The sequence below is a fragment of the Didymella exigua genome (genome assembly GCF_010094145.1).
Source record: "Didymella exigua CBS 183.55 unplaced genomic scaffold M421scaffold_46, whole genome shotgun sequence".
Classification (NCBI taxonomy): Eukaryota; Fungi; Ascomycota; class Dothideomycetes; order Pleosporales; family Didymellaceae; genus Didymella; species Didymella exigua.
The window spans coordinates 149190-176334 of NW_022984820.1; the positions used below are offsets into that span (position 1 = coordinate 149190).

The following is a 27145-nucleotide window of genomic DNA, read 5'->3' on the forward strand; positions in this document are numbered from 1 at the left end:
ATTGAGGGAATGCCATACAGCGACATTACCGGCGCGTTCTCGCATTTTGTGGTCGAGGTTGACGATCTGAGCTTGGGGAGAGCATATGCGGCAGAACATATACTTCCTGCATTGCTCGTGGAGGAGCTAGCTGGACGCGAGGTGGCTGTGCGAGTCCACGGCATTGGATTTGACGGGCAGGAGGTTGCTGGCGCAAGTCTTTTGGTGCAATTCTGATGGGACCCCGTAGACTGGTTTGAAGCGGCATTTGCATTTAGAAGTCGCAGCCAAGTGATCGACAGCTATACCGGCTCCACTTCCTGCCTATAACACATTCACGCGTTTGATCGCAGTTCGGCTCGTCACTCGTCGTCGTCACAAATTAGTCATTGCAGTACTGTCAGACCTGACACACTTCATGCGCAACCAGGGGTTCAGCCCTACCTGAAACGTGGGACCGACAGCCGTGGTGCAGCACTCGTCAGCCGAATCCAACCAGCTCGGAAACGTCAACCGTGGCGGCCACTCACAAGCCCACTGTGTAGGGGTTTTGACCTGGGCTCCCAAGTTGCCGAAGATTGCATTGCTGGTGCAAGCCTTGAGGTGGGCAAATTTAGAACGGCGGCAAATGTATAGGTGTACTCAGGCGCTCTTAACGACTCGATTCTTCTCTCTTTGCTCCGACCCACTTGCTTTCGGACTTCGCTCTTTTAACACTTCTGCTGGTTTTCCAAGATCTACTGCGGACTCCCAGGCGCTCATTATCATCACGAAGAGGCGACCAAAAGCATCTACAGCAACAGCGGCATTCGCCATCACGATGGTCAACATCAACCCTATGCACCCCGTGCGCGGCCTGCAAGCCATCTTCGCCATTATCGTCCTAGGACTCATGGCCTACGGTCCGCGCTGATTCTTCCCAACACAGCTTCCACGCTAACACCGAGTCCCAGTCTCTTCATGGTGGGCGTCACACTGGCGCCAATCCTCCCCCGCGCAAATTTCCTTTCTCCTCTTCACCTCCGTCTGGTCGCTCACCACACTGCTCCCCATCTTCCTCATTCCGCTGAAATTCGCACACCTGCTCTCGAGTGCCGGGTTCAGGTGGGGTCTAGTGGCGCTCGATGCGCTGAGTATGCTATTCTGGTTCGCGGGATTCATTGCGTTGGCAGTGTTCCTGAACGGGAGGATTTGTTTTGGGCAGGTGTGTGATGTTGCGCGCGCGGGAGCGGTGTTTGGTGGTCTCAGTTGGGCGATTGCTGCGGGTGCGTTGGCATATGGGACTTATCTTGCTGTGACGAATGAGCGGAGGAGGGTGCCGGCGGTGCAGAGGCCGGATGTTGCTATGCATCAGGGTGTTTGATAACGGTGCAGTGAACGGAAAGGAATGGATCTAATGAGGAATGACCACATTCAGAATAGAAATGTTGAGGCGATCATCAGGTATGATCTGGCGTTTAATTCAGCGTGAGGGTTTCTGGTGTCAATGAACCATGTTTTCGTATGGAGTTCATGTAGTAATGCATTCGTCGTTCAGAGCTGTATTATTACCATGCGCAGCACTATTAAGAGGGCTGCTCTACCTGTCAGGCGCAGCTTCGGTGACTCGAGGATATCAGGAATATGCTGTAGCTCTCCTGAAAATTATTATAGTTTTGATGATTACGATAAGTCATCCGGCTCAACACGAAATAGCTCAATGAGCCATGCTCCGTTGGCAACGTGCTCCTTCACAAGTGAACCTCTACCCGAGCTCCGTGTGCGTGCAGTGTACTGGCCAGGTGGTGGCGGAGCTTGGATCTTGTGCATTTATCTGATCATGTCGTCCCGTTACCTTCCGAGAGCAGATATTTTCCGTGCTCCGCATCGGCGGTCGAGACGACGGTCGTAGCACATACCTTCTCCCATGTCGATGAGATTCAAACTTGCGGGGAGTTGCACCCGCGCCCTGAAGTAGTTCTAGAGATTCGTCAGCTGAGGATCCACGGCAGCGCAATCAACCTGAGGCAGATATCGCTGCCTTAATATGCCATTGAATGCCTCGTGAAGCCGTTGTGAAACCGAGAGGGGTCATGAGGCTGCTGAAACAGTTCTTGCCGCGGACGTTGCCGTTCAGCGCATGTCATGCAGTTTTCTTTTGACGTCTGAGGACTCAATACCATCCAAAATCAATGGAGGGTCTTCAAGTGGGACAGAGAAGACTGAAATGCAGTGTTTGGTGGAGAGAGCATGTAGAAGGTCTTGGAGTCGTTCATTGATATTACTTACTTTGGTTAGCGCTGAAAATAGTGCCTGAAACCGAACTCGTGGCGATTCGTTTTGACCGTGCTTGATCTCCACTTCTGCAACACATGTGCGCTCCCAAAATTACCTTACGGCACAATCGGACTCGCACCTTGTACTTCGTATGAGCTGTCCGTGCTATGTCACTGTGTCGTCTTGACGCTCGATTGGTAGGAGCCTAACATGTCGCCTGTTTCAATTGCCACGAGACGTCGGAAAATGGCGATCCGCCTATCAAGTACACAAACAGCAAGAGGCTTTGACAATGACCTGTACATCCACAAACGGCAAGAGAAACATTCGTGGCGATTGGCACGGTTCTTGGCGGGGTAGATCCGTTCCCAAATTCAACGAACTGGCCGCAGGGGCCGCGAGGGGGCGGTTTGGCCATAGGTAGGTCTAGTACACTTGTTGATAGGGTGTGATACCGCCTGTGGCCAGACTGCTGCGTACGAAACAAAATGCTTTGATTTCCTCACGGTTATGTGAAAACATCCCCTCTTCTCCTCTCTCGCGGTCGCACACTATCTCGGTGTTCCGTTATTTTCGCTACTCACGACCTGATCCTTTGACCCCACTCGACACATTCGACACATTTGACACGACGCAAATCAATATGCCGAAGACTGCGGTCTTCACCACAATCACCCCGCTGCCAGCGGGGATCACGCGCAAGAGTGTGCTTGACATGTACAAGGATCATCTTGCGATGATTGATCTGAACCCGTTGGTAGTCGAACGCTACAAGTGCAAGCCTCCGACGTACGCCCCAACCTCAGAGTATTATGCAACATGGTACACGATCAAAGGTATGCATCGCAGGTAGCTTCTAATATCGTCCGTTCGCTAACAGCGTGAAGATAAGGTCTCATATTTGCCTGGAGGTCTGGCGACAGGCTCGGTGTCATATCATGCGGTATTTCACGATTTTCCTGATAGTCTTGAAACTCACGTCTACGCGCCGCTTGGTCTTGATATCCGAGGCAAGTGGAGCATAGGCGGGTCACTACCTGGAGAGCCAAAGGAACACTCGGAACCCGGACTCAAGGTCCCTCGCTCAGGGCTCTATATCCGCGAGGAGGTCAAAATGACATGTTCCAAGCTGCTAATGGGCTTTGTCAAGAGAACCTTTAAAGATTCGCATTCACAACTTGTTGAGAAGCTTGTCGAAAGGGCGCATATACTGGAGTCAAACGCAGCGAACGAACGACTGCAGGCACTGCGAAACGTCGAGCCACGGGAACGAATGGGCCACGGCGACATATTCATCGCACCGCCACCAGACTACCAGTTTGACAAGTTCGGACCACCCCCATACAAAGCACAAGCTTCGCCTCGCTTCTTGCCACATTCGCGAAGTCAGAGCGCCAGCCCAATTCTCACACCAGGTCTTTCGCCGTCGTCTTCCGTGACTGAGCGTAGTGCATCAGTTGCGAGCTTGCCTGCACAGTCAGACCGCCCGTCCTCTTCGCATTCAGTACTGAGTCGGAAAGTAGCTTCCGTGCCTGAACAGGGTCTCTATCTATTGCCCGCGACTACATACGATGGTGGGCTGTCTTCGAGCTTCAATCGTCCGATATCACTTTACCCTGGTAGCACATCTCACCCGCCGTCAAATCGCGTGGTGTCTATATACTACGAGACAATGGTAGACGAAGGGCCGTCAGACGACGAGTCTGATGATGGACCTGGGCCTACTTCGAGCCACGTTGTTAGCCCACCACACATCTCTGTAGTACGCCCCATTTCTTTCAACTTTGCTTTCGATCAAAGGTCCTTTGGACCTAAGACTCCTACTCCAAACGAGGATCTATTGGCGGACATAGATGCCGCCATTGATGACAGTTACATCTACTCCTCTACAGATGCACAATATGACGCGCTGCCTACACCAAACGCACTCAAAGCAGCTGTTTTGAACGACACGCTCCCTGCTACGACTTATGAAACACTCCCCTCGACGACATACACGACCCTTCCTTCGACAACATATGCGGTATCGCCCACTTCCTCTTTCGATACCCTCCCTTCGACCACATACAAACCAGAGCCAGCGCGAATGTCTGACACTCTGCCTTCGACCACATACATACCTGAGCCATATCTACCATCGGCGGCATATGCACAAAATCACGAGAGGAAAGACTCGGTTATACCGTATCATGCATATTCGGATCTGCCACCGACGCCGCTGCCCAAGGACGAGAAGTACCTCAAGCCATCGGTGGTAGCTTTCTAGTCAAGTGTTGATTGTGTGACTCGGAAACGGTATCAAGTTTCACCACTTTTACCACCTTTTTTATCAAGGATTATTCTTGTGTTCTTTCATTTTGCTGATGTTTCGTATACCCGCATCCGCATCCTTATAGCGTCTCAATGTTCTTTAGCGTAGCGTTTCATGTATTTTGTACGATAGCTGCATCCACAAAAGTACCATAGGGGTTCTCGAGGAGTAAATTTATAACCCATCCCAAGTCCAAGCTCACGCGTCGTCTCAAAGCTGTGCAGTATGTGATGTCTCACGGAATGACTCTGTTGGTATATGTCAGCATCTACAGCAAACCTGTTGCGCGCAATGTAATGTTAGCTTTCAACACTATCCGCACGAAGCCTTCAAATCGACGAATCATTTGTAGATTACAGCTAACAAGGCAAGAAGACAGGCAGGCTCTTGCAAGGTTGAGACTTGTCCGGGGAGGGATTCACACATCATCCACAGAGGCGACCAATTTATAAAGGCCTTCGATCGGTGAAAGCGCTACCAAACCGAATACCGAAAGCATGATGCCTGGAGCAGTACTGCAAAAGTATTGCGATTTCTCTAAGGTGATTACTGCAAACAATGAGATATGCCGGCTCCAAGTCTGGTGGCCTGGGAAAAGAGGGAGGTCTCTTACGTTGGCTAACAGGAACTATGCAATTCATAAGATCTTCGCATGACTACAGTTGATGCTGTGTTCCAATCGGCTTTGCATCGCAGATTTGGGGTACCTCCACAATGTCGGTTAGTATACCGCCCACAAGAATACAACGTAGATCTATGAGGGATTGGACCGCATCTCCTCTTGCATCACTCAAGAATGTCCTTGCTCTTACAACATTGCGACTTCTGTAATCTCCAATGAACAATGCTCCACCGGTGGTAACCAGATTTTGACTGCAAATTTCATGTCCGTCAGTCACAGCAGCCCTTCATCCAAGTCCAAGTTTTTTTCCTTTTTGCAGTGCTTTTGGTACCATCGAGGCGCTTGTGCCTGCCGGACCTGATGGTGGAGTTGTGAAGTGGGTGGTCCTCTGGCTACGTCGGACCTGCGACAGCGGCGAGCCGCGTGGGATATTTTTGTATTCGATATCGGAGAGATAAGTCAATTAATCTCATCAATGTAATCTGTCCGAGATTCCAGCCTTTTACCACGCTGTGGCGGTTCTGGTTGCTATTGCGTAGGAGTGTTCGTGGCTGACACTGCTCGCCGAGACCTCGCGCAAGAACACAAAAAAATACCACGAGCGCAGATATAGACCGTGTTTCAATCGATTCATGGGTATTCTATAAGAATCTAATCTCATTCTTTATTGCCTACAGGCTCTTGATACGCGCCACTGAAGAACACATAAAGGAAGGACCCTCAACCCTTCCTACTAGGCGCTCCCCGCATGTCACTCATTTGCGACATAACTAGACTACGGGCACCGGATCTATACCCGCTCTACTAACTACTGCTTTGCATCATCGACGCTGCAGCCGCTCGCTCACAAAGCGATATCGCCACATCGCTTGGATGACCCCGAAGAAGCAATCTTGAGATGTCATCTGGCAGTAAAGCCATCGGCCTGTCGGCGTCGAAAATCTCGCCACTACTGAAGTCAGACACTACGTGCAGCACAAGCAGTTCGGTTGCACGCTCTTCCAGAGCGGTTAGCCTGGTTGGTAGTCCGCGATCTGCGAGGCTGTCAAGCGAGAGTACTCAATGGGCATCTACGGACAGCAAGGTGCAGACTAGCCAATGGCGTCAAACCAAGGCTACAAATGTATTACTATATAGCCTCAGGTTTGTCCGCGAAGTTGCGCGCGTTTTGCGACCTCCATATCTTCTCTCACCTCGATGTTCGTCCTGTCGCGGCCATGCGCCTGGTTCAATCCAAACGACAGGGCTAGCGCCTTCCAGCCTAGCTCACTAGCCGCACACCTGCCGCTGCGGGCGATATTTTCTCTGCCCTGCTGCCCCTCGCTCTCTCACAAACCCTCCACTTCGAAGCAAACATCCCAATTTTTCTCCTTCGAACCCTTCCTTACCACAAAACTTAAGAGTGAGTCGGCGTATGTCCGCACCAGAAGCGCGCAATTTGCGCGTTTGACTCAAATTTTCTAACATTCCTCAGGTTCATCTCACATCACAAACAATGGATTACCAAGCTCCTGCTCCTGCTGCCGGTGGCCGTGGCTGCTACAACTGTAAGAACCCAAAATTTCGCCTCTAAACATGAAAGTCGCCCTCTCGAGATATTTGTCGCCTCGCACTCGAGTGTCCCAGCAAACTTCACAGCAAACTGCTGAGAGCAAGTTCGGTTTGCTGGAGGTGGGGTAGCGACAATTTCGAGAGATTCAATGCGCGACAACAAGATCTTTACCTTGATTTGTTGCCAGATCCCTTCTACGCACACAGTCGTACAGACACAAAACATAGGCTAACATGTTTTTAGGCGGTGATAACTCCCACCGCGCTGCCGAGTGCCCTACTAAGGGTACCCCGACTTGCTACAACTGCGGCGAGAAGGGCCACGTTAGCCGCGAGTGCACCTCTCCCCAGGCCGAGAAGACCTGCTACCGTTGCGGTGGCACCGGCCACATCAGCCGTGAGTGCACACAGGCTGGTGGTGCCCCCGGCGGTCGCGCCGGTGGCCAGGAGTGCTACAAGTGCGGCCAGCAGGGCCACATCGCCCGCAACTGCTCCCAGGGCGGTAGCTCCTACGGTGGCGGCTACGGCGGCGGCCGTGGTGGCTTCGGCGGCCAGGGCGCCCAAGGCGGTCAGGGCGGATACGGGGGTGCTCGCCAGACCACCTGCTACTCCTGCGGCGGTTTCGGTCACATGAGCCGTGACTGCACCCAGGGCCAGAAGTGCTACAACTGCGGCGAGGTCGGTCACCTGTCCCGCGACTGCCCCCAGGAGACCTCCTCTGAGCGTGTCTGCTACCGCTGCAAGCAGCCCGGCCACGTTCAGTCTGCCTGCCCCAACTAAACGCTTCGGATGAGCTTCGTCGATTACCCTGATCTGGAGTGAGCTTTGATGCAGCCGATCGCGACATGTGCGATGCGGCTGGCATGTTCGATTGTTAGAGATTCCACCGCCATGATTCACGAGTCATCGACACGATTACGATTTCCTTCTCTGTACATTTTCTCATTCTGCGGCTGGCTGCCGTTTTTCGACGCTTACACGAAAAGCATATCATCGCCCGGCATGATTGGACTTGGCTCTTTTTCGCATTTGACCGAACTTCAAGAGGGTTGCCTACGGAAAAGTCTTGATTCAGGAAGATTTTGCATTGGTGAATACAATGTGGGTGGAGAGGAGAGCGGATTCTTCGACAGACAGCAAGGAATGGGAGTAGTGATGGTCCCGCGAACGAATACGACTATGAGAAAGGAGGTTGCTGCTGTCCAGCGAGTGTGTCTCGGACTTTGGTGATTGCCGAAGTTCGAAGATGTATCTGCTGGATGGTAAATAGACCTTGCTACCATTATCCCTCTGGGATGTCCCAACACTTCAGTGCACTACTCTGCTGTGATTCGCAATTCATTTGAGATAGGACATCAGCTTTTACTTGATATGCACTAATTACTGATCTGTCATCTCGACCGAACGTCTGAATGTTGTTCGTGATGTCTTGGCACACTAGTCTGCTTTCGCCTCACCCGAGCGCATCCAAACAAACGGTCAACGCTCTCGACCCTACAACCTCTAACACGCGTCACGCAGCAGTCCGAGGCGCCTTTGACTTCGACAAACCGTACTCCAAAACATGGCGCCTCAAAGAAAGCGCGACAACCGCGAGAATGCGTTCTTCAACGTTGGTGTGCAGGGAAGGTAAATAAACAAACACTTGATATCATGTGCGTGCGACTGACAACCGGTACAGAAAGACCGGTATCACTCTTGAAGAACGCGCCCGCGACGAACACGGTATTGAAGCTATCTCGGGCATCTTCTCATCGCCAGCGAAGTCCCCACCGAAGCGTGGAAGCACAGTGACAGGGTCGGAATCCATGGATATCCAAGAAAGTACGTGACATCGCTCTATTCAGTTGCGCGCCTATAGGTCGACGGGTATGGTAAGTTTGCGCTAACATTCGGTCACACAGGTTCGATACCAGCTATCATCACATCTGCTGCGATCTTACGCAATGACCGCACTCGCCTGCCACCACCGAAATCGCGATCGCCTATGAAAACTGCCCTTGGGTCATCTCCGCGCCGACGATCGTCCATGGCACCGCGCGGCAGTTCGATCGGTCTGTCGAGCCCCACCCGCGCAACCTCACATCCAGCGGTAGCCAGGCGGCTAGATTTCGAAGTGGAGGAGGAGGAGGAGGAGGAGGAGGAGGATGAAAGTCTGCAAGAGACACCGGCGCTCAGTGGCTCAGGACAGCGCCGTGGGAAGCGCAATGATATCTATGCATTGGAGCGCTCGCCCAGTCGGCCGCACAGCGCCATTATGGAGGAGAGCGAGTTGCAGGAGCAGATCACGGCAAACAACGACGAAGACGAGGAGCTACCAGTCATGACCGAGGTCGAGCAAAGTTTCGTTGCGCAAATCGGGGACGACACGATGACTGGCGCCGACGCAGTCGAATCGTTCTCGGAGGGGGAGACCCAGGAGGACACCCAGGTGGAAGAGGAGGTCGTGCCAGAACCAGTGAAGGAGCCAGCGAAACAACGAGGGAGGAAGCGCAAAAGTGATCAGGCAGCGGCGGTCGAAGAGGAGAGCCCGAAACCAACAAAGGCACGCAAACGTGGGCCACCTGCAGCGCAAGCGCCTGAGCCAGCGAAAAAAGGCAAGAAGACCGCGCCTGCGCCTGCTGCTCCTGCACGTCGCTCGAAGCGCGTGTCTGACATCACCGAACAAGAGCCCAGTATCTTCGAGGCATCAACGCTTGACGATTATGCCGTTGCTGAACCATCCGAGGTGGTAGACGAGGTACATGTAGCTCCAAAGCGCCGCGGGCGGCCGCCGAAGGGCCAGAACGAAGCCGAAGCTGAGCCGGCGGCTTCAGTCAAAACAACGAAGAAGGCTGCAGCAAAGGACGCGGCGAAAGACAAGTCAGAACCAATGTTCAAGAAGCCCGGTAGACCAGCAGCGAAGCCAAAGGAGAAGCTGGCACCAAAGAGCAAGGAGAATGCGAGAACCTCAGACGGCGTGGCCGAGGACGAAGCTGGACGGCCAGTGGACGCATACGGTAACCCTCTTAGCAAGGCGGATATCGAGCAGATGTCCACAACATCAGTTGGGTCACGATACGGCCGAGGGCGCCACCTTTCTGTCTTCCGCGAGATGGAACCTAAGGCTATTGCACGAGTTGGACGAACAGGCAGACATCGTGTTGCGCCGATCGACTTCTGGAAGAACGACAGGATCAACTACAACCGTGACGGCAGCATGCAAACGATTGTCAAAGCGCCATCACCCGAGCCGATACAAAGGACCTCGACGTACTACAAGAAGGGCAAGAAGAAGGGCCTGGCTGTTGCAGAAGAGGAAGAAGTAGAACTCGACCCTTGGGAAGAAGACGACGGCTTCCTGACAGGAAACTACAAGGACTTCGATCCCACCAACGAGTTCACCTCCCCTGGGCTCGTGGAAGGCGTTATCGCCTGGTCAGACAAGGCCATCAAGCCGGAACCTGTAGGAGACGGCTCATTCCAGTACGCTAGGATAGGCGGCAGCGGCCCTGCGGGCTTCTTCAACTGGGGCATGATCGAGCTGCGTGCGGATCAGATGAAGCGCTCCAAGAACTCGCGGAAAATGCACATGGTCTTCAATGTCCACTCTGGCGCTGTCGAGGTCAAGGTGCACGAGAATGAGTTTACAGTGCATAGGGGTGGGATGTGGCAGGTTCCGAGAGGCGAGTGCCGTGTGCATGTCCTTTGGTTCGGAATTGAAGCTAATCTCCTGCAGGCAATACATACAGCATCAAGAACGTCGGCAGTACGACGGCAAGAATCTTCTTCGCGCAAGCTCGCGAGTCGTTCGCGGATGAAGAGTAGGCCGCGACATACAAGTATCACGCGCGTCGCGTTCATTAGGTCCAGCGAAGATCGTGTTTGCAGCTACACATCGTGGATTTGGGGCTCTCACGACATGCATCTTTCGAATGAGATTGTTGTTCTCCACATCCTCCCATCTACGTGCCCCCCTCCCCCTCCCAATCTGCAAACTCCCATACCCCTATGCCCACATCTACTTCTTCGCCGTCCTTCACCGCTCCTGACTCCCGTCTTCAAAAGGCAATTCTCGCGGCGACATGAAACAGTGTCGGGAACTGCGCCCATCTTGTGTGGTTTGGCGTCGCATACATCTGCAAGCAAACCTGTGAGCATGTCTGCAAGCCATCGATGTCACCTTCGCAGCAGCCTGCGGGCAGAGAACCCGCGACACAGACACAACGTTCGGCAGGCAGCAGCAGCGGAGCCGGACCGGGATATGCGTTGTTCGCTGTTGTGCTACACTGGACGAGAACGGGTCGCATGGTGGAGGTAGGCGCAGTGCACATCCTTAATGCTGGCGAGACCTATGCAATCTGCAGTGGCGCAGGATGCTTGTATACGATACAAACCCAAGACACGGGTTGTGACGATGGATGGTTTGAGCCAGTAGTTCCTCAATAGCATGGCGTCCACAAAGCCCAATAGCCGGCCTAAAGAGGCGTCACAGCGGCAGTACGCCTAAAGGAGTGTGAAAGCGACAGCAAGCCTAAGGAAGTGGCTGCGCGCCCAAAAGTGACAGCTCGCCTCAGGCGTTCATGCGCCTGAGGCATCGTGCAACACAGCTCCCGCTTCCGCACTGTGATGGTGGTGACACGGCGTCTGTGACGCAGAGATTGCGATCAGAACACGGCAGATGCAACGCGTTGACGCTGTCAGCGGTATGCGAGACGCTGTGCCTCGCGACTAGCCAGGCTGGTAGGGAGACATGCATGCAAATACGTTGCTGAACATTGTTGACAGGGCCCGGCGGCCACGTTGGGGGTGCTGCCGTTTCCCCAGACGTTGTGTAACAGTGATGCGTGCAGCGATTCGTCGAGTCTCAAAGCAGATGGCCTGTTTGGGAAAATGAGGCACGACATGTGAGTAGCCAGGTAGCCGCACATTGCACCTGCAGGCGCGCAGCTGCCGTGTGGCGCAGGACTGTGAACTAATATTGCACGAACGCTTCTGGGGGTTCTGCGAGACAAGCACAGCGTGCTATTCTTGTCAGTGCAAACTCCACTTGTTGCTGCGCTCTGCCGGGCTCCACTGGAGTGCAGGCGAGCATTAAGCGGTGTGGAGCGGTGTAGATGCCAGCGGTTCGAGACAGATGTTGTCCGGTGAAGACAAGACTTGGAGGGCGTCCTCTCCAGGTTGAAGAGCTTCGGTAAGGCGGTTTGGAGGTCTGGAAGGTTCTTGTACTGCTCGGAGAACTGTGATGAAGGCCGGAGCTAGACATGCACGATCTGGATCATGTAGGATGTTGTGAATTAAAGGCGGCTAGGTGGCGAGGTTCGCGAGAAGCGGTCTGTGATTTTAGGTAGCGGTGTGTAGAGGCGAATCGTTGTCGAATGGATACTTCGAGATGTGGAATCTTGACACGAGCTGGTCTGCGAGACAACTATGACTCTTTACGGGCACCGAGATGTCTATTACGTCTCGTCAGCAAGCTCGAAGATGTGGTTTTGCTTACTGTCATGGCCGGCTCGAGTGAACACTCGTTCTCACGTGCACAAACACCCGAAAAGGCAGCACCCAGGCGCGAACCGTCACAACACATGCATGAGTTTGCGACAAAATCTGCACTCGTATGCCGCCTTGTCCGCGGATCCACATATCCGAAAGCGTTCATTGGCAGCAGAGAAGACTCAGCTGCACAATCTCCAGAACTGCAAAACATACGGTCACGATCTCCACACGTACCGGAAAACGCTCAGTTCCTCGTGCACAAGGCGTTCGGTTTCAACTTTCATGCATTCTAGCATCGGCATCTTCCGGGCGTCTTGTCGGCGGTCAACCGAGTCATGTAAAACAGCGACGGACTGAGTTTCGGTGGTTTAGCGGTCATTTGGTACGAATCAAGAGCTGCGATCCACCAAACGCATCATCGCCGCGTGGTGTCTTTTCTGGAGATTCACTAGATGGATTTGGTTGCTTCAAGACTTGATGCTGGGTGTGCCGTTCCGTTGACCTCGGTATTGCGTGATCTCGAAGATCTTGCCGGATTGCCTGTCGATAGTGTATACCCGCAGTGGACCCTGGGACATACGGTTTGAGAGCGGCTTCTGTCGGTGAGGCTGGCGAACTGTTTCCTTTTGCAGCACGGTCGTCGTGTCGAAGATTGAAGACGAACAGGTGCAAGCGAGTCGCCCACGAGCATGTAGCGTTGAGCTCGTGCTGCTTGGGCTCGCCACCATGCGAACACCTCGATCGCCAAGCCAAGCCGCGTTGACAGCGACCATCGTTTCCTGGAATCAATGCTCGTTTCCACATTGTCGTATTGTCGTGCAAGGCGAATCGCTGCTTCTGTCACGTCAGCGCACCTACCCTCTTATCCCGGCGCACGGTAGACGACGATCGAAGGCTTGTGGAATACTTTTGGCCTTCTTCTCCGTTGCTAGCTCGGTGTCAGCGCTCGTTTGGGCAGGAAGAAAGTTGAAAGGGTTGCATCGTGATCCATGGTTCTCAGGTCATCAGGGATAGTAGTTCGTGGTGTGTGCCAGATAACGGCGGTGTTTCGCCCGAGGCAGCGATCCCGGCAGATCGAGCAAAGGACATTGCAGGGCGGCCAGGCCTCATCGGACAGATGACACTGCGACAAGGCGGCCTGGCACAAGACCGTGTATCAGATGTCATGATTCGTGTTGGCGAACAGGTGGTGCACGGGAAGCCCTTCTCGAAGAAAGTTGATCGCCGGAGACAGTGCGTTTGACCATGCATGTTTGAACATGTTCGCAGCCATGCAACCCCGGAATAAGGATTCAATTCGGAGAATAGGCCCGGTAAGGACTCGTTCGTGTCAGCTGTCGCCGGCTTTTCTTTTGGCCCTGCTAGAGCCAGCATGAACGTCAATGCCGAATATCTGCCAGGATGAGCACCCGTTCGCTGCCGCGAAGAGCGGCAGGCGAGATTCGACGCATGACTCTTCGAACACAACAAGTGGTCAATAATGGGCACCGGAGCATGGCCGTCAGCGAGGAGAGTCGCAGCAGGGATGGCCCCAAAACACCTCTTGATGCCATAGTTCCAGCCTTACACCTAACGTTCGAGGGAATATTCTCGAACGTAAGCTCGAGTGCTCTACTCGCCGCACCATGGCATCGATAGGACCGAACTGCGAGCGCCGAACACCCATGTAATTTCGTTTCTGCGGAGCCAGGCAACGACACAAACCGGTCTGCGCTGTCATGTTGGCACGCGGAAATGGCCAAAGGATGTTGGGCGCAGGCGAAGTTCATGCAGAATTCCACGTGAGTCAAAGACGGCTGATTGTGAGGTGTGTGGCTGTGCGAACAGCTCAGCAACCACACCAGAAATAATTCAGCTCTAAGGAATTGACAGCGCGGCTTGCAGATAGACACGTAGTCGGAAGTTCACCGACAAACTGCAAGCCTCTCGTTAGTACGTCATCACAAGCGATCATCTGGGGTAAATGAGGCTTCCAAGCGAGTCGCAAAAGAACCCGCTGTACACCGCCACGAGCTCAGACATGGGTTTGCTTGCTTGGGCAGCAGCAAAGTTGCAAGTTCGGGAGGTCGGTAGAGGGGGACTGGATTCGGAGATGAAAGAAGCTGGTATTCTATGCTGGTGTCTCTGCGCTGGCGCAGCGCGATGCAATGACGCAGAGACGCTTCGCTATGCTCAAGAAACCGACAGGCTGATGCTTGGTTGAAAGTACAATGTAGGTATCCTCGCCACGCTATGCCGCAACCGTTTGTGAGAAATGCTGATGAAGTTGAGTTGTGGAATGAGAAATTCTTTGAATCCAAGACCCAAATGCCCAATCGTAACCGCCAGATATGTGTTTAAACATGCAAGAACAGGCGAATAATGATTCTGACCCAAGAAATTCCAACGCTATGATGTTTGAACCAAAGCAGTATAAGATGAAAGGACGACCGAAGCGAAGAGCAAACCTTACCATGCTAAATGCCACAACCATTGCCGCTGAAGAATGTGTGCGAAACCATCTTGACCCATCTATGCTCCCATGATGTTGTTTTCATTTCGATGTGTGTATTGCAATGTCTTGAAACGTCAGAATGCGGTGCAGACAAGCTGCAAGCGTACCGTAACACCAACTCTAGTCGGTGCCAGGCCGCCCATGTATACGTAGAATGATGTACTAGGCCTTGCAGAGCGTGGCTCGAGAGCAGTCTCTGCGACCGTAGATCAAGTGACTACAGGCTCAAGGAGCGACAGGGACAGGCGGCGAAGGCAGTGCAGTGGTCGCCGGCCGCTCGAAGTCTCCAGACTCGCGTTTGAAACTCTTGATGCTTCCCGTTGCACTGCGCTGCGACTGTCTGTCTGGACTCTTGCCCCCCTGGCTGCATGTGTCTAAATCTGATGGGGTTGGACCCGTAGTACCACCTTCCCACCGCTTCTGGTACGGCTCTATATAGCTGAACCCCTCGCGCTTGATGTCTGACTGGATACTTGGCGCAGGAGCTGTCCTTGCTCCACTGACCAAGTCTTCCGCAGAAGCTGGATGGATTTGTGGTAGAGGCTGGCTGAGTTGTGGCGGGACGCTGGATCTCGACAGTGTGTTTGCGCGTCGGCGGCTGAAGGAGTCGTTCCTGCGTCGGCCTTGGCTCGATCCGCTGTCGGTGCGCTGGTGGAAGGCGTGAATCGGTCCTTGTTGGTGGGGCTGGGCAGTGACCTGATATTGCTGTGCAGGTACTGGGGGAGGAGTAGGCATCAACGGCGCGGCGTTTGCGGGAGTGAAGCCGTGCGAGGTAGGGGTCGGTGCTTGTGCGGGCACAGCGTTGCTCTGCGAAGGGGAGCCGTTCGATGTCGCGGAAGGATGAAGCTGGAAAACTGGAGCGTTCGCACGTGCGCTCATCTCTTGCTCTCCTAGTTGCCAGTGCATGGATTCGGCCGATCGCCAAGGGATACCCATCTCAGTGGCCACCTTCTGCCACATCTGATCCTTGAAGCTAGAACGTCGTTAGTACACAATCAAGAACACGATGCCGTCATCTGGAAGACAGCACAGCAACACAATGAATCTCGTTGATGGATGGACAAGTGACCAAAATTCCAGGTGTAGCGCGGTGTACGTACCGAGCGTAAAGTCGCGCAAGCTTGTTCTTCTTCTCCTCGTCCCAGATAGCTCGCTTCTCCAGGTAGTTCTGGTAGCGTAGTCGACAGGAGATGGAGCTTCTTCCAGGAAGACGCTTCGCAATGTCGTCCCACTTCATGCCTTGGCCTCGCAGTTCGATGGTGAGATTATCTTCTTCTGGCGTCCATTTCGACTGCTTCTTGGCGGGGCTCTCATCCGCAAGGGGCGTTTGGGAAGCTTGTCGCTTTATGACCTGGTGAGGAGGCGATCGATTTGAGCCAGGTGGACCATGGTGACCAGGACCGGGGCCAGGGGGTCCAGTGTACAATGGGCGAAACTGAGGATGAGAGGAGGGGTCTGGGTGTCGCTGGAGCTCGGAGATAGCTGGTAGAACAGGCCCGCCCAGCATCGTTGCTGATGCCGAAGGAGCTGACGTTCGCGCCGGAGCTGGGTAGCCTGGGGTTGGACCGTATGGTGATGATATTACGTACGAGGGTGACCCATTAGCATACGCGGGTGATGCAACATGTGCGGGAGATGTAGTGTAAGCCGAAGGAGCTGCTGTGTATGTTCTTGCCGCAGCGGAGTTGGAAACCACTGAGAGTGGGCTCTTCTTGCTTGCGGGTGATTCGGAGCCACGGGGCTCGAGGAGGAGGTTGATATCCATGCTTTGAGAAGGTACTGGCTTACGGCAAGGCCATGTACTGGGGGACTGGCTCGATCAGGTTGAGTTCGCCAATCTCAAGCTCAGTGACTGCAGGAGCTCGCGAGACTGCTAGAGGAATGCAAGATGATCACCTGACGACGATCGATGCTTTCTTTTAGACCGGGCCTTGTTGCAGTCCTGGCAGAGATGAGCTCTTCGATGAAAAGCAGGGCTGATGATTAGGGAAGGTGGCAGTGCTGAGGCAGCAATGGGGCGTTTCTGCTGGATCGGCGGTCAATCCGGGTGGGGTATCCAGTCGTATCAGCGAGATCGTCTAGGTGTCGGAATACCACAATGGCGAGATGAAATGTCGGAGGATTGCTGACTGTCGATGAAGGTGAAGCTGAGTCTGTTGTGAGGTGACAAGACTCTAGATGGAGCTAGATATGCCGATGTAGGCTAAGGTGACCAGTGGTGAGGTACCCACGAAGATACAAGTCCTTACTGGTCGCTCAAGTCGGGCTACTGAGCAGAGGATCCAGGTCGATTGGGCAGGGGCGTGAAACAGGCCGACCAATGGGTCCGAGAATGACAATCGCGCTTAGCCACCGGTTTTGCAGAGCAGTTAATGGTGAAAAAAAACCGTCGAGGTGCAAAATGCATGCAGGCCGGCGAGAGTGGAGGATAGGTCAGTAGGGTCGAAGTACCAGGGTAGGCATGGATGTTTGAGTAGAGGGAGTTAGCGTCGAGTGTAATACGAAGACATGCATCCCTTGGGCTCAGAGCCGCCTCACTGCCCATAGCGGTAGGGATCCGGGGGCCTGGGATTAAGATGTACGTTTCTGACTTGACACTGACTACTTTGGCGCTATCCGTTGGCTTTGGCGGCGCCACTTCGACCCACAGACCACATCGAGCCTGCACTGATGATCTGAGGAAGCATGTCTGCCGGGGTTCTAGCGAGTATCAAAAGAAATGATTTGAACGGCAATCTGCAAACGCAAGTGTAACGAAAAAGCAGATCCTGTCCCTCCGGTCGAGCGTGGATAAAGGCGGTGACGTACCCCTACTTCGACGACAACGCATCTGAAGATCTAGTTCATGTTCCCCTCGTCACTGATTCTAGCCTTACTCGTAGGCTTGAGCCCGAACCATGCCCTTCTTCGTCAGGCCTCAATGCGCACCGAGACTGCAGCGTCTGTAGCGCTGGCAACAACAGGGGAGCTCTCACGATCACCAGAGCATAATGGAACGGGTCGCCAGGAAGGGGCAGCGAATCAGGCATAAGATGGCGGTGAACATACTCAGGGATGTCGGACGTCAAAGTCAAGGGCCACGTCCGGAAATGCAGAAGCGCGATGACCTGGCGCCGCGAACAAGATCTGCAAGCATCCTTCGTCCGCCCTACGGTAATCTGGCACGCCAGAGGCCGCGGTAGCAAACGCATGTTAGCATCGCGAACGCTGACCTCATTCTGGCGGTGCAGCTGCTGATGTATTTGTGCTAACAGGGTGAAAGGGGTTGAACACTTGCTTTTGCTGTTCATGCTCGCTAAAGCACTCCATAATGGGTGTCCATGTCCATCATGTCAACGGTTGGCGTCACTTCGGACCAGACAAGCGGTGAACTGCGATGAACTGCCGAGTGATGGCCGTAACATTTAGCTTTCGATGGCGTTCTAAGATGCTGCACATGTTTGGAGTCTTTGTGTAGCTCCGGGCCAGGCCGTTACGAGGCTAGGCTGACTTTGTCGACCTGTACTACCGCGCCCACGTGAGACATGCCTCAGGCGAACTGCGGCGCAGCAAGCTCTGTGCTGTCCTGCACAGTCCACGTTATTGTGCCTAAGCCTGGTGTTGTCAGGCTTTGTCGAGCCAGCTCTGATACTTTCGCTGTAGCCAGTCTCTAGCGGCATTTATAGTTGGACGTGCCGCTTGGCCGAGTACTACACCACACAGTGCAGGCAGTCGAGGCTTCGTAATGATGGACATGGCGGTGAGTGCTGCCCGAAGCCGACGTTTGATGAATCAGTTCGAAGTGGCAGGGCTGCCGGACCCAAAAGGCCGAGGTGCATTAGCCCGGTTTGAGTGAACAAGTGTTCCGTGCGCTCTCCACGCCTGATGAATAAGAGGGCTGGCGGCGAAGCGCGCCTTGACATGATGAAAGGACCCCCCACAGTGCGTTTTACAATTTGTCTGCGGCATGACAACCAGACTCTTCCCAGACCCCGGCCGTAGCTGCGCCGTCTCGACAGCATCGACTGCTGAATTAGGAGCCACTTTCACGGGCGGTTGCTTGCGTGTCACACAGCCCTCGCACTCAGTGCCTGACTGGCTGTCGAACGCTTCGGCTGCTTGACCTAATGCAGATGAGAAGCATTGCCAGTTGGCGGCCATCCAGCGGAACAATCCATCAAGCTGAGCACGAAGCAGTGTGGGCACTCTGGCGCAGTCTTGGATTCCGGTATTTTTGGAGTTGGCTGTCATCTGGAGACGGAGCGGTGAAGGCTCTCTTTGATTGGCCAGAGGACCGGCGAATCCAGTAAAGCAGGTGTTCGCGGCGAGTTTATGTTCGACTCAGGTCCACCACACACACCGGACAATGGCGGCAACAGACCATCGCGAGCAGTGGGTCAAAGGAAGAGCAGCTTGTCGTTAGCAGCAACTGCATCGGACTTGGCTGACGAGCGGATGGTTTCGGGCGAGCACCCTGTGAAGCTCGAGCTGCTGCTGGCCTAAAACAAGCTCCTCAGGCGTCAAGGGCGAAACACGCCACGGTCGGCGATTTCGACACGTAAAGGATGTTATCAACGCTTCATGAAACCGACTTTACTATTTCCTCGATGAACCAAGCCACGAAAAGCAGCGCGTGGGGTAAGCAGGGTGGCGTTGTTGTTGCAACTCCCGTCTGAATGTCACCACCGACTTTCACCCACATCTAACGCGAACTACAAGCTTGGCACTCGCTTAGCGTTCCTTTTGCATTCGATGCGGCTGATGTGTAACCTGTGTGTAAAGACGGATGTACATTGTCTCGTAGATTGTTCTTCGAGAGTGAGCTCGCCGACATTGTTAGCCGCGATTTGCGGAGATGTACGTGGGCTGAAGCGTGCTTGCCCACTTCGTGACAGCAGGTGCTGCGTTGGCGACAGAACCGCGCTTGCCTTTTGATATTTCTACCGCTGCTGGCGCTGCAGCTACTGCACTCCCACCTCCACGCCAGCAAACCGAAACCACATCGTGACCTGACGCCTGCCTACCCCACTAGTTTGTCACTGTCCGCCTCCCACGATCCAATATGTCACTCCAAAGCGCGGCGGATGTGCCGCTTCTCATCAGTTCACCCAACTCATCCTCTGAACGCCGCATATCGCCGTCGTGGAGCATTGCCCACCTGAAGAGCCGACTGGAACCGATTACTGGAGTGCCAGCAAGCAGTCAACAACTGTCTCTTCGAGTTGGCTCCCAAGATGCTGTACCAATCAGCGCCGTAGATGAGGAACAAACGTGCCTGGCGCAGTTCCCTCTGCAGCCCTATGCTGAGATAGCTGTAAGTGTGTTCATCTCCGTTTCTCCTGTTCTCAGCAATGCCAGCTGTGGTTTTCCGTTCTCTCCGGCCAACAATTATTGGCCTCTCTCCAGCTGCCACATATCACTTGTCTCAGTGCAGCTGCGCGGACGTTCCTCATGCGCTAGTCGATATGCTGCTTCAGGCCGCTATTTGCTGGCCCGGCCATATACCTGAGGCTTGTTACGAACATCTCTTGCCTGCATGGAACGCATGCCCCCACCTTGCCCCTCATCAGCCTCGAAATAAGCCGTAGTTCACTGCATTGTCACGCCGCGAGTCGGCTAGAACGTGGGGTGCCATTGGCAACAACCATCTCACGTCTGTCGTTGCTTTTTCGCCCTGAGCCATTTCCATCGAGACGCTGTCTCGTTTGTATCAGGGCTATACCCTAACGACTTTCTTCAACATTTCGCGTCAACGAGTTGCTACAGATAGGCGTGTAATGTACTAATGCACAGCTCTAGGTTGTCGATACGCGGCCACCGGCGGCCCGAACAGATTTCTCGGATCTATCCGCTGTCGACAAATATGTGATGCCTGCGGCCGAGTACGAGACTCGGACTGATAGTGTGCTTGCCTGGAAAAGAGCCCAGAAGCTCGGTCGCTTTGATCCAGACGCGCCCAGCATAGAGCAGCAGAAGATTCTCGCTTCTGAACGTGAAGTAGAGGAGAGAGGTAAGCAGTACATTCCTATTATGTTTTACACCTTGTCCACACGCACCTTTCTGCCCACTCGCGGCACTTTGCGCGTTTGCAGAAGCGACTATGCACTGCTTTCATGGGGATACAGCCGTCTAGCATCACGGACAAGTATCAAGCACCTCCTTCCTCAGGTAATGAAACAGAGGTTCAACGTCATTCTCAACGCCCAAATGACTCCTCCACACTGTTGAAAGACACGCGATGTCTCATCCTTCAATCTCTCGCGCAGACGCAGCAGGCGAAAAAACGCCGTCAAGCCCAATGAGGCTTCATAACGACAGGCACGCCGTTAATGTCACAAGAGAATTCCCTTTTCAAGCGCCTTGCATGCCCACCCGGCTTGAGATCACACACAGAATGGTGCAGGAAGTACCGCGAAGCGCATCCACCAATGCTGAGTCCTTTCTCTGGACACTGTCAGACTTCGAGATTTGCACCCAGAATGGAGATCCGTCAGCGAGGAATCCCGCTTCCAAGATCGCGTTGTATCATCCGCTCTGCCGGGACCAATCGCCGACGTCAGCAACGCCTTATCCTGGACTTGCCAACATTACTTGTCATCTACATTGGCGCCACACATCCTCTCTACTTCAGTCCGTACAAGGTCTTGGACGTGTAATAGAGTCAAAAGCGTGCCGAACTGGGCGTCCTCTGCCTTGGTGCACGGGTGGCGTAGCAAGCACGGTCAGAGTCTCATCAACAAGCGTCATGTCTCTGCGGCCTCGTCAACGTCCTTAGGCCCCAGTGGTACTTGAACTTTGCAAACGAATGTCGTTTGGGGCAGCAAGTTAAGCGCAAACCCTGCCGTGGCCCGCACCCCCGTCCGCTCAGCAGCCTCACTAGAGATATCGCATGTACGCGCAACCGGTGTGAACGATGCACATGCGACCTGTCACACTCAGTCAAGCAACGAACGACTGCTCGTGTGTTCGAAGCGCCTGATTTAACGTCCCGTACCCTGCAGCGCCTTTGCCTATGCACATCCTCGCCACGTTACTAGCACTCATCATTTACATCACCATCATCATCGCAGAACTAGCCGTTAACTCATAGACAGGTCTTGTTGTGGGCGGCCGCATCCGCCTGCTCCCTGAGTCTGATGCACGAAGAGGCACAGTGAGCTACACCGGTCTCGTCCCGGAGATCCCTGGCATTGGAGCTTGGGTGGGCGTCACGCTCGACGAACCGACTGGCAAGAACGACGGAAGTGTCAAGGGCAAGCGATACTTTGAGTGCGGTAGCAACTGCGGCGTGTTTGTCAGGCCGGAGCGCTGCGAGGCGGGAGACTTCCCCGTCTTGGACGAGTTCGATGAGAATCTCGAAGAGCTGTGAGTGGCACACCGTGGTCTGAGCGAGGGGTCGAACTCCAAGGGACAGGCAGAGTCAAGGTCGTTTGTGAGAGCCCGCCCGCACTTGAAAGTCGTCTGTCCTCAAACATCGACTCGAGTCACACAAAGAGCATAGTCCCTCGCGTTACCGTCTCCCATACCAACGCACGCGGACTTTGAGACACTAGTGGTGTTACCACAAGCCTGTAGATTCTAAGGGTGGCCTTCCGTCGGCAGAGCGTGGGACACGTGCGAGAGCGTTGCGTTGCGTCGTTGCAAGTAGAATGTAATCGTAGCTGCCTCCACCTTGTATTCACCACTTCAACCACCACGGCCACGCAATTACGAACGCACACTCACCATGCCGCCCGATCTTGTACCTCGCAGCACTTACAGAGGGGAGGCTTCGAGAGCAACACCCGCGTCATCGGTCTCGTGAAACTCGTCCATGGTTAGGTCAGTTGGCAGCATCGCGAACGGCGGGCAGTGGCGCTTGAAACCCGTACGACGCGGGCTTGAGCTCTGAAGGGTCGGTGCAGCGCGTGATACCCGGCGCTGTCTTGTCGTGAGCATGTCTGCATTGGCATCTGCATCAGGACCAGCTTCAGCGTAGACGCCGTGGTGCAGAGCACGCAAACACCACACACCACCCACCACCAAAACCATCGAATCAAGCGAACAACTCGCCAAGAGTATCTATCCTCTACCTCTACCTGCCGACAGAACACCATCCATCGTGCCAACAGACCATCATCTATAACCCACCCTCATCCTCATCCGCTCCCTGCTCAACGCCCTCATCCCCTTCCCATCAAACATCGCCTCAGCATCCCCATTCTCCTCACCCCGCCCATCACGGGCACCATCCGTATCACTCCCGCTATCGCTATCGCTGTCCTCGCGGTGCGACGCAATAACGAGCTGCTCGAGCACGGCGTGGATATCCGTGCGCTCCTTTCTGCGACGGAATCTGCTGGACGAAGCGGTCCAGGACCGACGCTTCAGCGGCACAGAGTGCGATCGATCGGGGGCGCGAGTAACCTTTGCGTACGGCCGGGGCTCTCTCTTGCGCGAGCTGCGCCTTGGGCCCGCGATCCAGCGCGCGCGCTCATCCTCGCCACCGCTCCAATCGACTTGAGCTGTCGCACGGTCAATAAGCACGCTCCGCGGGCAGACGACACGGGAAAGAGTTTGCGAGGAGGGATTGGAACATCACCAACCCTCGCCTTCGCCCCCCAGCCACTCGTCCTCGCCCTCCAACGCGCCCGCCCAATCCATCTTCTCGAGCTCGAGCCGGAAGAAATCCAGATCCTGCATGAGCACGCCGGGCCGCGCGCCCAGACTCTCCGGGTAGCGTTTGAGATGATACCAATGCGTCAGGCTCCTCAGCGCCTGCTCGAGCGGCACGCTCTCATCGACCTCGGCATCGACATCGCTCCCCGCGAGCCAGTCGTCTCGCAGCTCCGGTCTGCAGTGAAGATACACGGCGGTGATGACGCGCATGTTGCTCTGGCGCCACTTGCGGCCGCAGTACGGGACCTGGTTCTTGAACAGTTTCAACGTGTAGAGGCGCAGCTGCGGCTGCGGGACCTTGAGACTTTTGCGCAGGAACTGGCTGCTCTTGTAGCTGACGAGCATCAGGTTGCGGTGCGCCTTGTTCTTACACATCTTCTGCATGATGCGCATGTAATTTATGCTGGTGAAGAAGGCGCGCCACGAGTACGTCGTGATGGGCTCCGAAGGGAGCTCGCTGGTCGGGAAGCCGAGCTCGTCGACTTCGGGCGGCTGCGGGAGCGAGGACATGAACGGCTCGGCGCCGCTGTCGGTGGAATCGTTGCGTGTGAGGCGGATGGGCGGAGGCGCGGCGTCGTCCGAGTCCGAGTCGTGCTCGAGACTGGCTTCGGAGGTGGTGGTGTCTTCTGGGGGCTTGTTGCGCGAGTGCGATCTGCAGAAGTTGAAGAAACTGGATCGTTAGCAAAGTATGACAGCAGAAGTTAGCAAACGTACTTGAGCTCCTCCTGCTCGCTCTTGAAGTTGACAATCTTCTCAATCTCCTGCAGCTGCAGCAGCTTGAGGATCAGAGGGACGTAGCTCGAGTCGACGAGCAGCTGCGCGATGTACTCGAACTTCAGTATGTGCGAAACCTTGAACCACTTCAGGATCAGCATGAGCGTGCCCGTCACCGCCTTGTCCAGAACCTCCTGAGTGCGCATGGCATCCAGTTCCTCATTTGTCGCGGGCGTGTTGCTGTGGCCATTGACACCATTCGTCTCAGGCCTCTGCGAGGAGGCTCCGTTGACGTTGTCGTTGTACTGGAAGCCGCTCTGCAGCCCATTCGCGCCGCTCGACTGTGTGACAAGAGCGGTGACGTGTGCCAGGATCGCCTTGATCAGCACGATGATCAGCGACTGCAAGCTGGACAGCGACTTTTGGTAAAAGTCCTCAACCAGACCCATTCTCTCCTCGATGCTCCCGGCAGCCGGCTTCTCCTTGGCAGGCGCGTCGTTTTTGGGCTCGAGCGAGAGCTCGTCAACGTCAGGATTGTCGTCTGGGCCGGACCAGCCACGTTCGTACTTCATAAACGCCACGCGCTCCTCCCACAGCTGCTTCATGGCGCGTGTGGCCTTCATGCGCTTTGCAAACAGCTCGGCCGCTTCGAGGATGGAGGCTGGGATATCGGAGCCCTCCCACTTGCGTCCAACGAGCATGTCCTGCAGGTCCGTGGATCCCTTGCCCCCGAGGTTGTTGCTGGACTCGTCGAGCGGCGGGTACAGGAAGGGAAACATCTGGTTCGTCTGGTAGTTCTGCTTCTTGCCGCCTTTGCCACCGGGCCCTGCTGGTGAGGGCGGGGGCGAAGGCGCAGGTGTCGCAATGTGCACAGGTTGGTGCAGGATGGAGGTGGTGTTTCCATTCGTGTCCCCGAGACCCGATCCAAAGACATGGTTGCCCGCGACTTTGTTGGGGTGGTTGCGCAACGGCGGGAGGATGGAGTTGTTCTCGGGCTCGAGAGGGAACAAGGGCGCGGGCGGGTTGTACGCTGGGTACTTGGAGCTGATCTCCTGGCGGAAGAGGTGGTAATCGAGCGGCGAGGCGGTGATGATGGGCTGCCCTCGGTCGTCCTCTGCATCCAAGTCCTGATCCTTGAAGGACTTTTTTGCCTTGTCGGCTTCCGCCAGACCGCCAAAGCAGACCAGCATTGCCTTCCACAGGAGCAGCGCAACTTTGCTGAGCGGGAGGTTGATCGACTCGTCCCAACGCAGTTTCGAGATGATGTCGATGAGCAGCATGAGGAGCCCTGGTTCCTTGAGGTCGAGCACTGCGCTTCTGAGACCCAGACCGTCTCCCTTCTTCTCCTGGTAGCGTGCGACTTCCAGCACGACGTAGACGGCAGTCATGGCGCACCAGACCTCGCGGCGCTCCGCCTCTTTGCTTTCATGCTGTTCGTCCTCGGAGATGAGGCCGCAGGCACGCATGCAAGACGTGCGCAGGACGTCGACCAGCGTCTGCACGCCGCCGCAGTCGGCCAGCAGCCTGACATTGCGCTGGATCCAGTCGACCTGGCGCGCTGATTTGTCGAAGGCATTGGACCGCTTCTCGTCAAGACCGTGGCCGTCCTTTTCATACGCATTGGACCGCTCCTCGTCAAGACCGTGGCCGTCCTCATAGTCGTTGGGTCGCTCCTCATCAAGACCCCTTACCTCCCTTTCCAAACCAGCAGTCTCATCCCAGCACCCCAGCAGCACATACACCAAAGCCTCCAACCCCCTCAGCCTGTCGTCAAGCAACCCCGTCGCAACACCATCCAGCAACCCCTTCACAAACTCTGCATGCCGTCGCAGCCCAGCGCCCTCCCAGCCCCTCTGCTCAAAGCGACCCCACTCCACCGCAAAGCTTGCCCGCGCATGCAGAAGCATAGCCTGCTCCTCAACCGCGTACGAAAACCACTCCTCGAGCTCCTCCTCAAGACTCGCCGCGTCATCGTACACAAACGCGTACGGCTGCGGCTCTGCCCTGGGCAGGCCGGAGAGTGGCTGTGCGAGGCCCAGCGCGTCGGCGGGCGCATCGGGCGGCGGCTGCTGTGGCGGCGCGGGAGGCGGTAGGTGCAGCGGCGGCTGGGTCGGGGGCTGCTGCGTCGGCGTTGGGACGGAGACTCCTCGCGCGAGGCTGGGGCGTGTGGGCAGCGCGGGCGGGGCGTCAGGTGTGCGCATGTCTGCGGGTTCGGCTTCGATGACGGGCTCGACGGGCACGGCGTTCTCCATATCGACGGGCACGGTGTTCTGCATATCGACGGTCACGGGATTTTCCATATCGACGGGCTCGGTGTTCTCCATATCGACGGGCTCGGTGTTCTCCATATCGACGGGCTCGGTGTTCTCCATGGCGACGAGGGCCGTGTGGGTGTGTAGTGTTTGGCCGCGGGAGTTGGTGCGGTGGCCGGGGATGTGATTGTGCCCTCCGCTGTGGGGGACACTTCAGCGGCGACCCATGGTCAAACGTTCCTGGCGCGAAAGAGCGACTGCGGGCGATCTGGACGAGGAGAGTGCCATCAAGGGGAAGCGTGCCAGAGGGAGGTGCTGGTCATATGTGGGGCAGGGCAGGCTGGCCAATGAGGCTGCAACGAGCACCCTCGCAGAGCGTCGACTTCACCGTAATGATGTAATGGGGTGAATCACTGCAGGCAGACAGAATGGACATGATGAGATGGCTGTTGCGGAGCCGGAATACTCGTCGAGCTACGGCCCTGGTGCGCCAGCTATAATATGCAGCCACGGCGAAAGAAGAACACCCCCATAGCCTCTACAGCCGCACCTTCTACCAAGTACAGCCGCAACGCTCTTGCACCTGCATCGCAAATGACCGCCCCATGCTGCGTCCACCACGTATGGCCCACATCTCGTGATAAGCGTCGCTGATATTGAGCAACGCCGGAGGTGAATCGAACAACGCCGAATGAATCGAGCAACGCCGAGTGAATCGAACGCCGGAAATGAATCGAACAAGGAAAATACCTGAACATCGTATACTGATAGCCAACGACCCAGTAACAACGCAGCATCACAAACACGACAGGCGAACAGCGCAGTGCACTGGCCCGCGAGATTCCTCCAAACTT

The 27145-nt window shown here is 55.2% G+C and overlaps 7 protein-coding genes across 7 annotated transcripts; 5 read left to right on the forward strand and 2 right to left on the reverse strand.

The window, feature by feature from the left end:
* Positions 1–808: 808 nt before the first annotated feature.
* On the forward strand, positions 809–1231 carry M421DRAFT_12958 (uncharacterized protein; the record flags this gene model as incomplete). Its single annotated transcript, XM_033587369.1, has 2 exons — positions 809–881; positions 933–1231. Coding segments are annotated over 2 exons (372 nt in total), but the record flags the coding sequence as incomplete, so codon positions are not given.
* A 1647-nt stretch (positions 1232–2878) lies between these two features.
* M421DRAFT_104231 (uncharacterized protein) lies at positions 2879–4501 on the forward strand (the record flags this gene model as incomplete). Its single annotated transcript, XM_033586996.1, has 2 exons — positions 2879–3071; positions 3123–4501. 2 exons carry the CDS (start codon positions 2879–2881, stop codon positions 4499–4501), a joined length of 1572 nt encoding a protein of 523 aa, XP_033444040.1.
* Positions 4502–6193: 1692 nt separating this feature from the next.
* M421DRAFT_305826 (uncharacterized protein) lies at positions 6194–7450 on the forward strand. Its single transcript, XM_033589152.1, has 3 exons — positions 6194–6580; positions 6643–6715; positions 6964–7450. Exons 1-3 carry the CDS (start codon positions 6366–6368, stop codon positions 7351–7353), a joined length of 678 nt encoding a protein of 225 aa, XP_033444041.1. The 5' UTR covers positions 6194–6365; the 3' UTR covers positions 7354–7450.
* Positions 7451–8229: 779 nt separating this feature from the next.
* On the forward strand, positions 8230–10660 carry M421DRAFT_425490 (uncharacterized protein). Its single transcript, XM_033594092.1, has 4 exons — positions 8230–8348; positions 8401–8543; positions 8624–10384; positions 10438–10660. Exons 1-4 carry the CDS (start codon positions 8284–8286, stop codon positions 10524–10526), a joined length of 2058 nt encoding a protein of 685 aa, XP_033444042.1. The 5' UTR covers positions 8230–8283; the 3' UTR covers positions 10527–10660.
* Positions 10661–14931: 4271 nt separating this feature from the next.
* Positions 14932–16258, reverse strand: M421DRAFT_32841 (uncharacterized protein; the record flags this gene model as incomplete). Its single annotated transcript, XM_033589356.1, has 2 exons — positions 14932–15661; positions 15789–16258. Coding segments are annotated over 2 exons (1200 nt in total), but the record flags the coding sequence as incomplete, so codon positions are not given.
* A 3153-nt stretch (positions 16259–19411) lies between these two features.
* On the forward strand, positions 19412–22260 carry M421DRAFT_305914 (uncharacterized protein). The gene is made up of 3 exons (XM_033589153.1): positions 19412–19981; positions 20467–20677; positions 21762–22260. The coding sequence occupies exons 1-3, from the start codon at positions 19730–19732 to the stop codon at positions 22034–22036; spliced, it is 738 nt and encodes a 245-aa protein (XP_033444044.1). The 5' UTR covers positions 19412–19729; the 3' UTR covers positions 22037–22260.
* A 984-nt stretch (positions 22261–23244) lies between these two features.
* M421DRAFT_74472 (N1221-domain-containing protein) lies at positions 23245–26240 on the reverse strand (the record flags this gene model as incomplete). Its single annotated transcript, XM_033597046.1, has 3 exons — positions 23245–23995; positions 24040–25670; positions 25731–26240. 3 exons carry the CDS (start codon positions 26238–26240, stop codon positions 23245–23247), a joined length of 2892 nt encoding a protein of 963 aa, XP_033444045.1.
* Between the last annotated feature and the right edge of the window lie 905 nt (positions 26241–27145).

Bases quoted from the DNA above. Each gene is read 5' to 3' on its own strand.
- M421DRAFT_305826 (XM_033589152.1), top strand. From the start codon at position 6,366: ATGTTCGTCCTGTCGCGGCCATGCGCCTGGTTCAATCCAAACGACAGG. The intron at 6,581-6,642 runs GTATGTCCGCAC...AACATTCCTCAG, and splicing joins AAACTTAAGAGTGAGTCGGC to GTTCATCTCACATCACAAAC. The intron at 6,716-6,963 runs GTAAGAACCCAA...ACATGTTTTTAG, and splicing joins TGGCCGTGGCTGCTACAACT to GCGGTGATAACTCCCACCGC.
- M421DRAFT_425490 (XM_033594092.1), top strand. From the start codon at position 8,284: ATGGCGCCTCAAAGAAAGCGCGACAACCGCGAGAATGCGTTCTTCAAC. The intron at 8,349-8,400 runs GTAAATAAACAA...CAACCGGTACAG, and splicing joins AACGTTGGTGTGCAGGGAAG to AAAGACCGGTATCACTCTTG. The intron at 8,544-8,623 runs GTACGTGACATC...TCGGTCACACAG, and splicing joins ATCCATGGATATCCAAGAAA to GTTCGATACCAGCTATCATC.
- M421DRAFT_305914 (XM_033589153.1), top strand. From the start codon at position 19,730: ATGTCACTCCAAAGCGCGGCGGATGTGCCGCTTCTCATCAGTTCACCC. The intron at 19,982-20,466 runs GTAAGTGTGTTC...GCACAGCTCTAG, and splicing joins AGCCCTATGCTGAGATAGCT to GTTGTCGATACGCGGCCACC. The intron at 20,678-21,761 runs GTAAGCAGTACA...ACTCATAGACAG, and splicing joins ACGTGAAGTAGAGGAGAGAG to GTCTTGTTGTGGGCGGCCGC.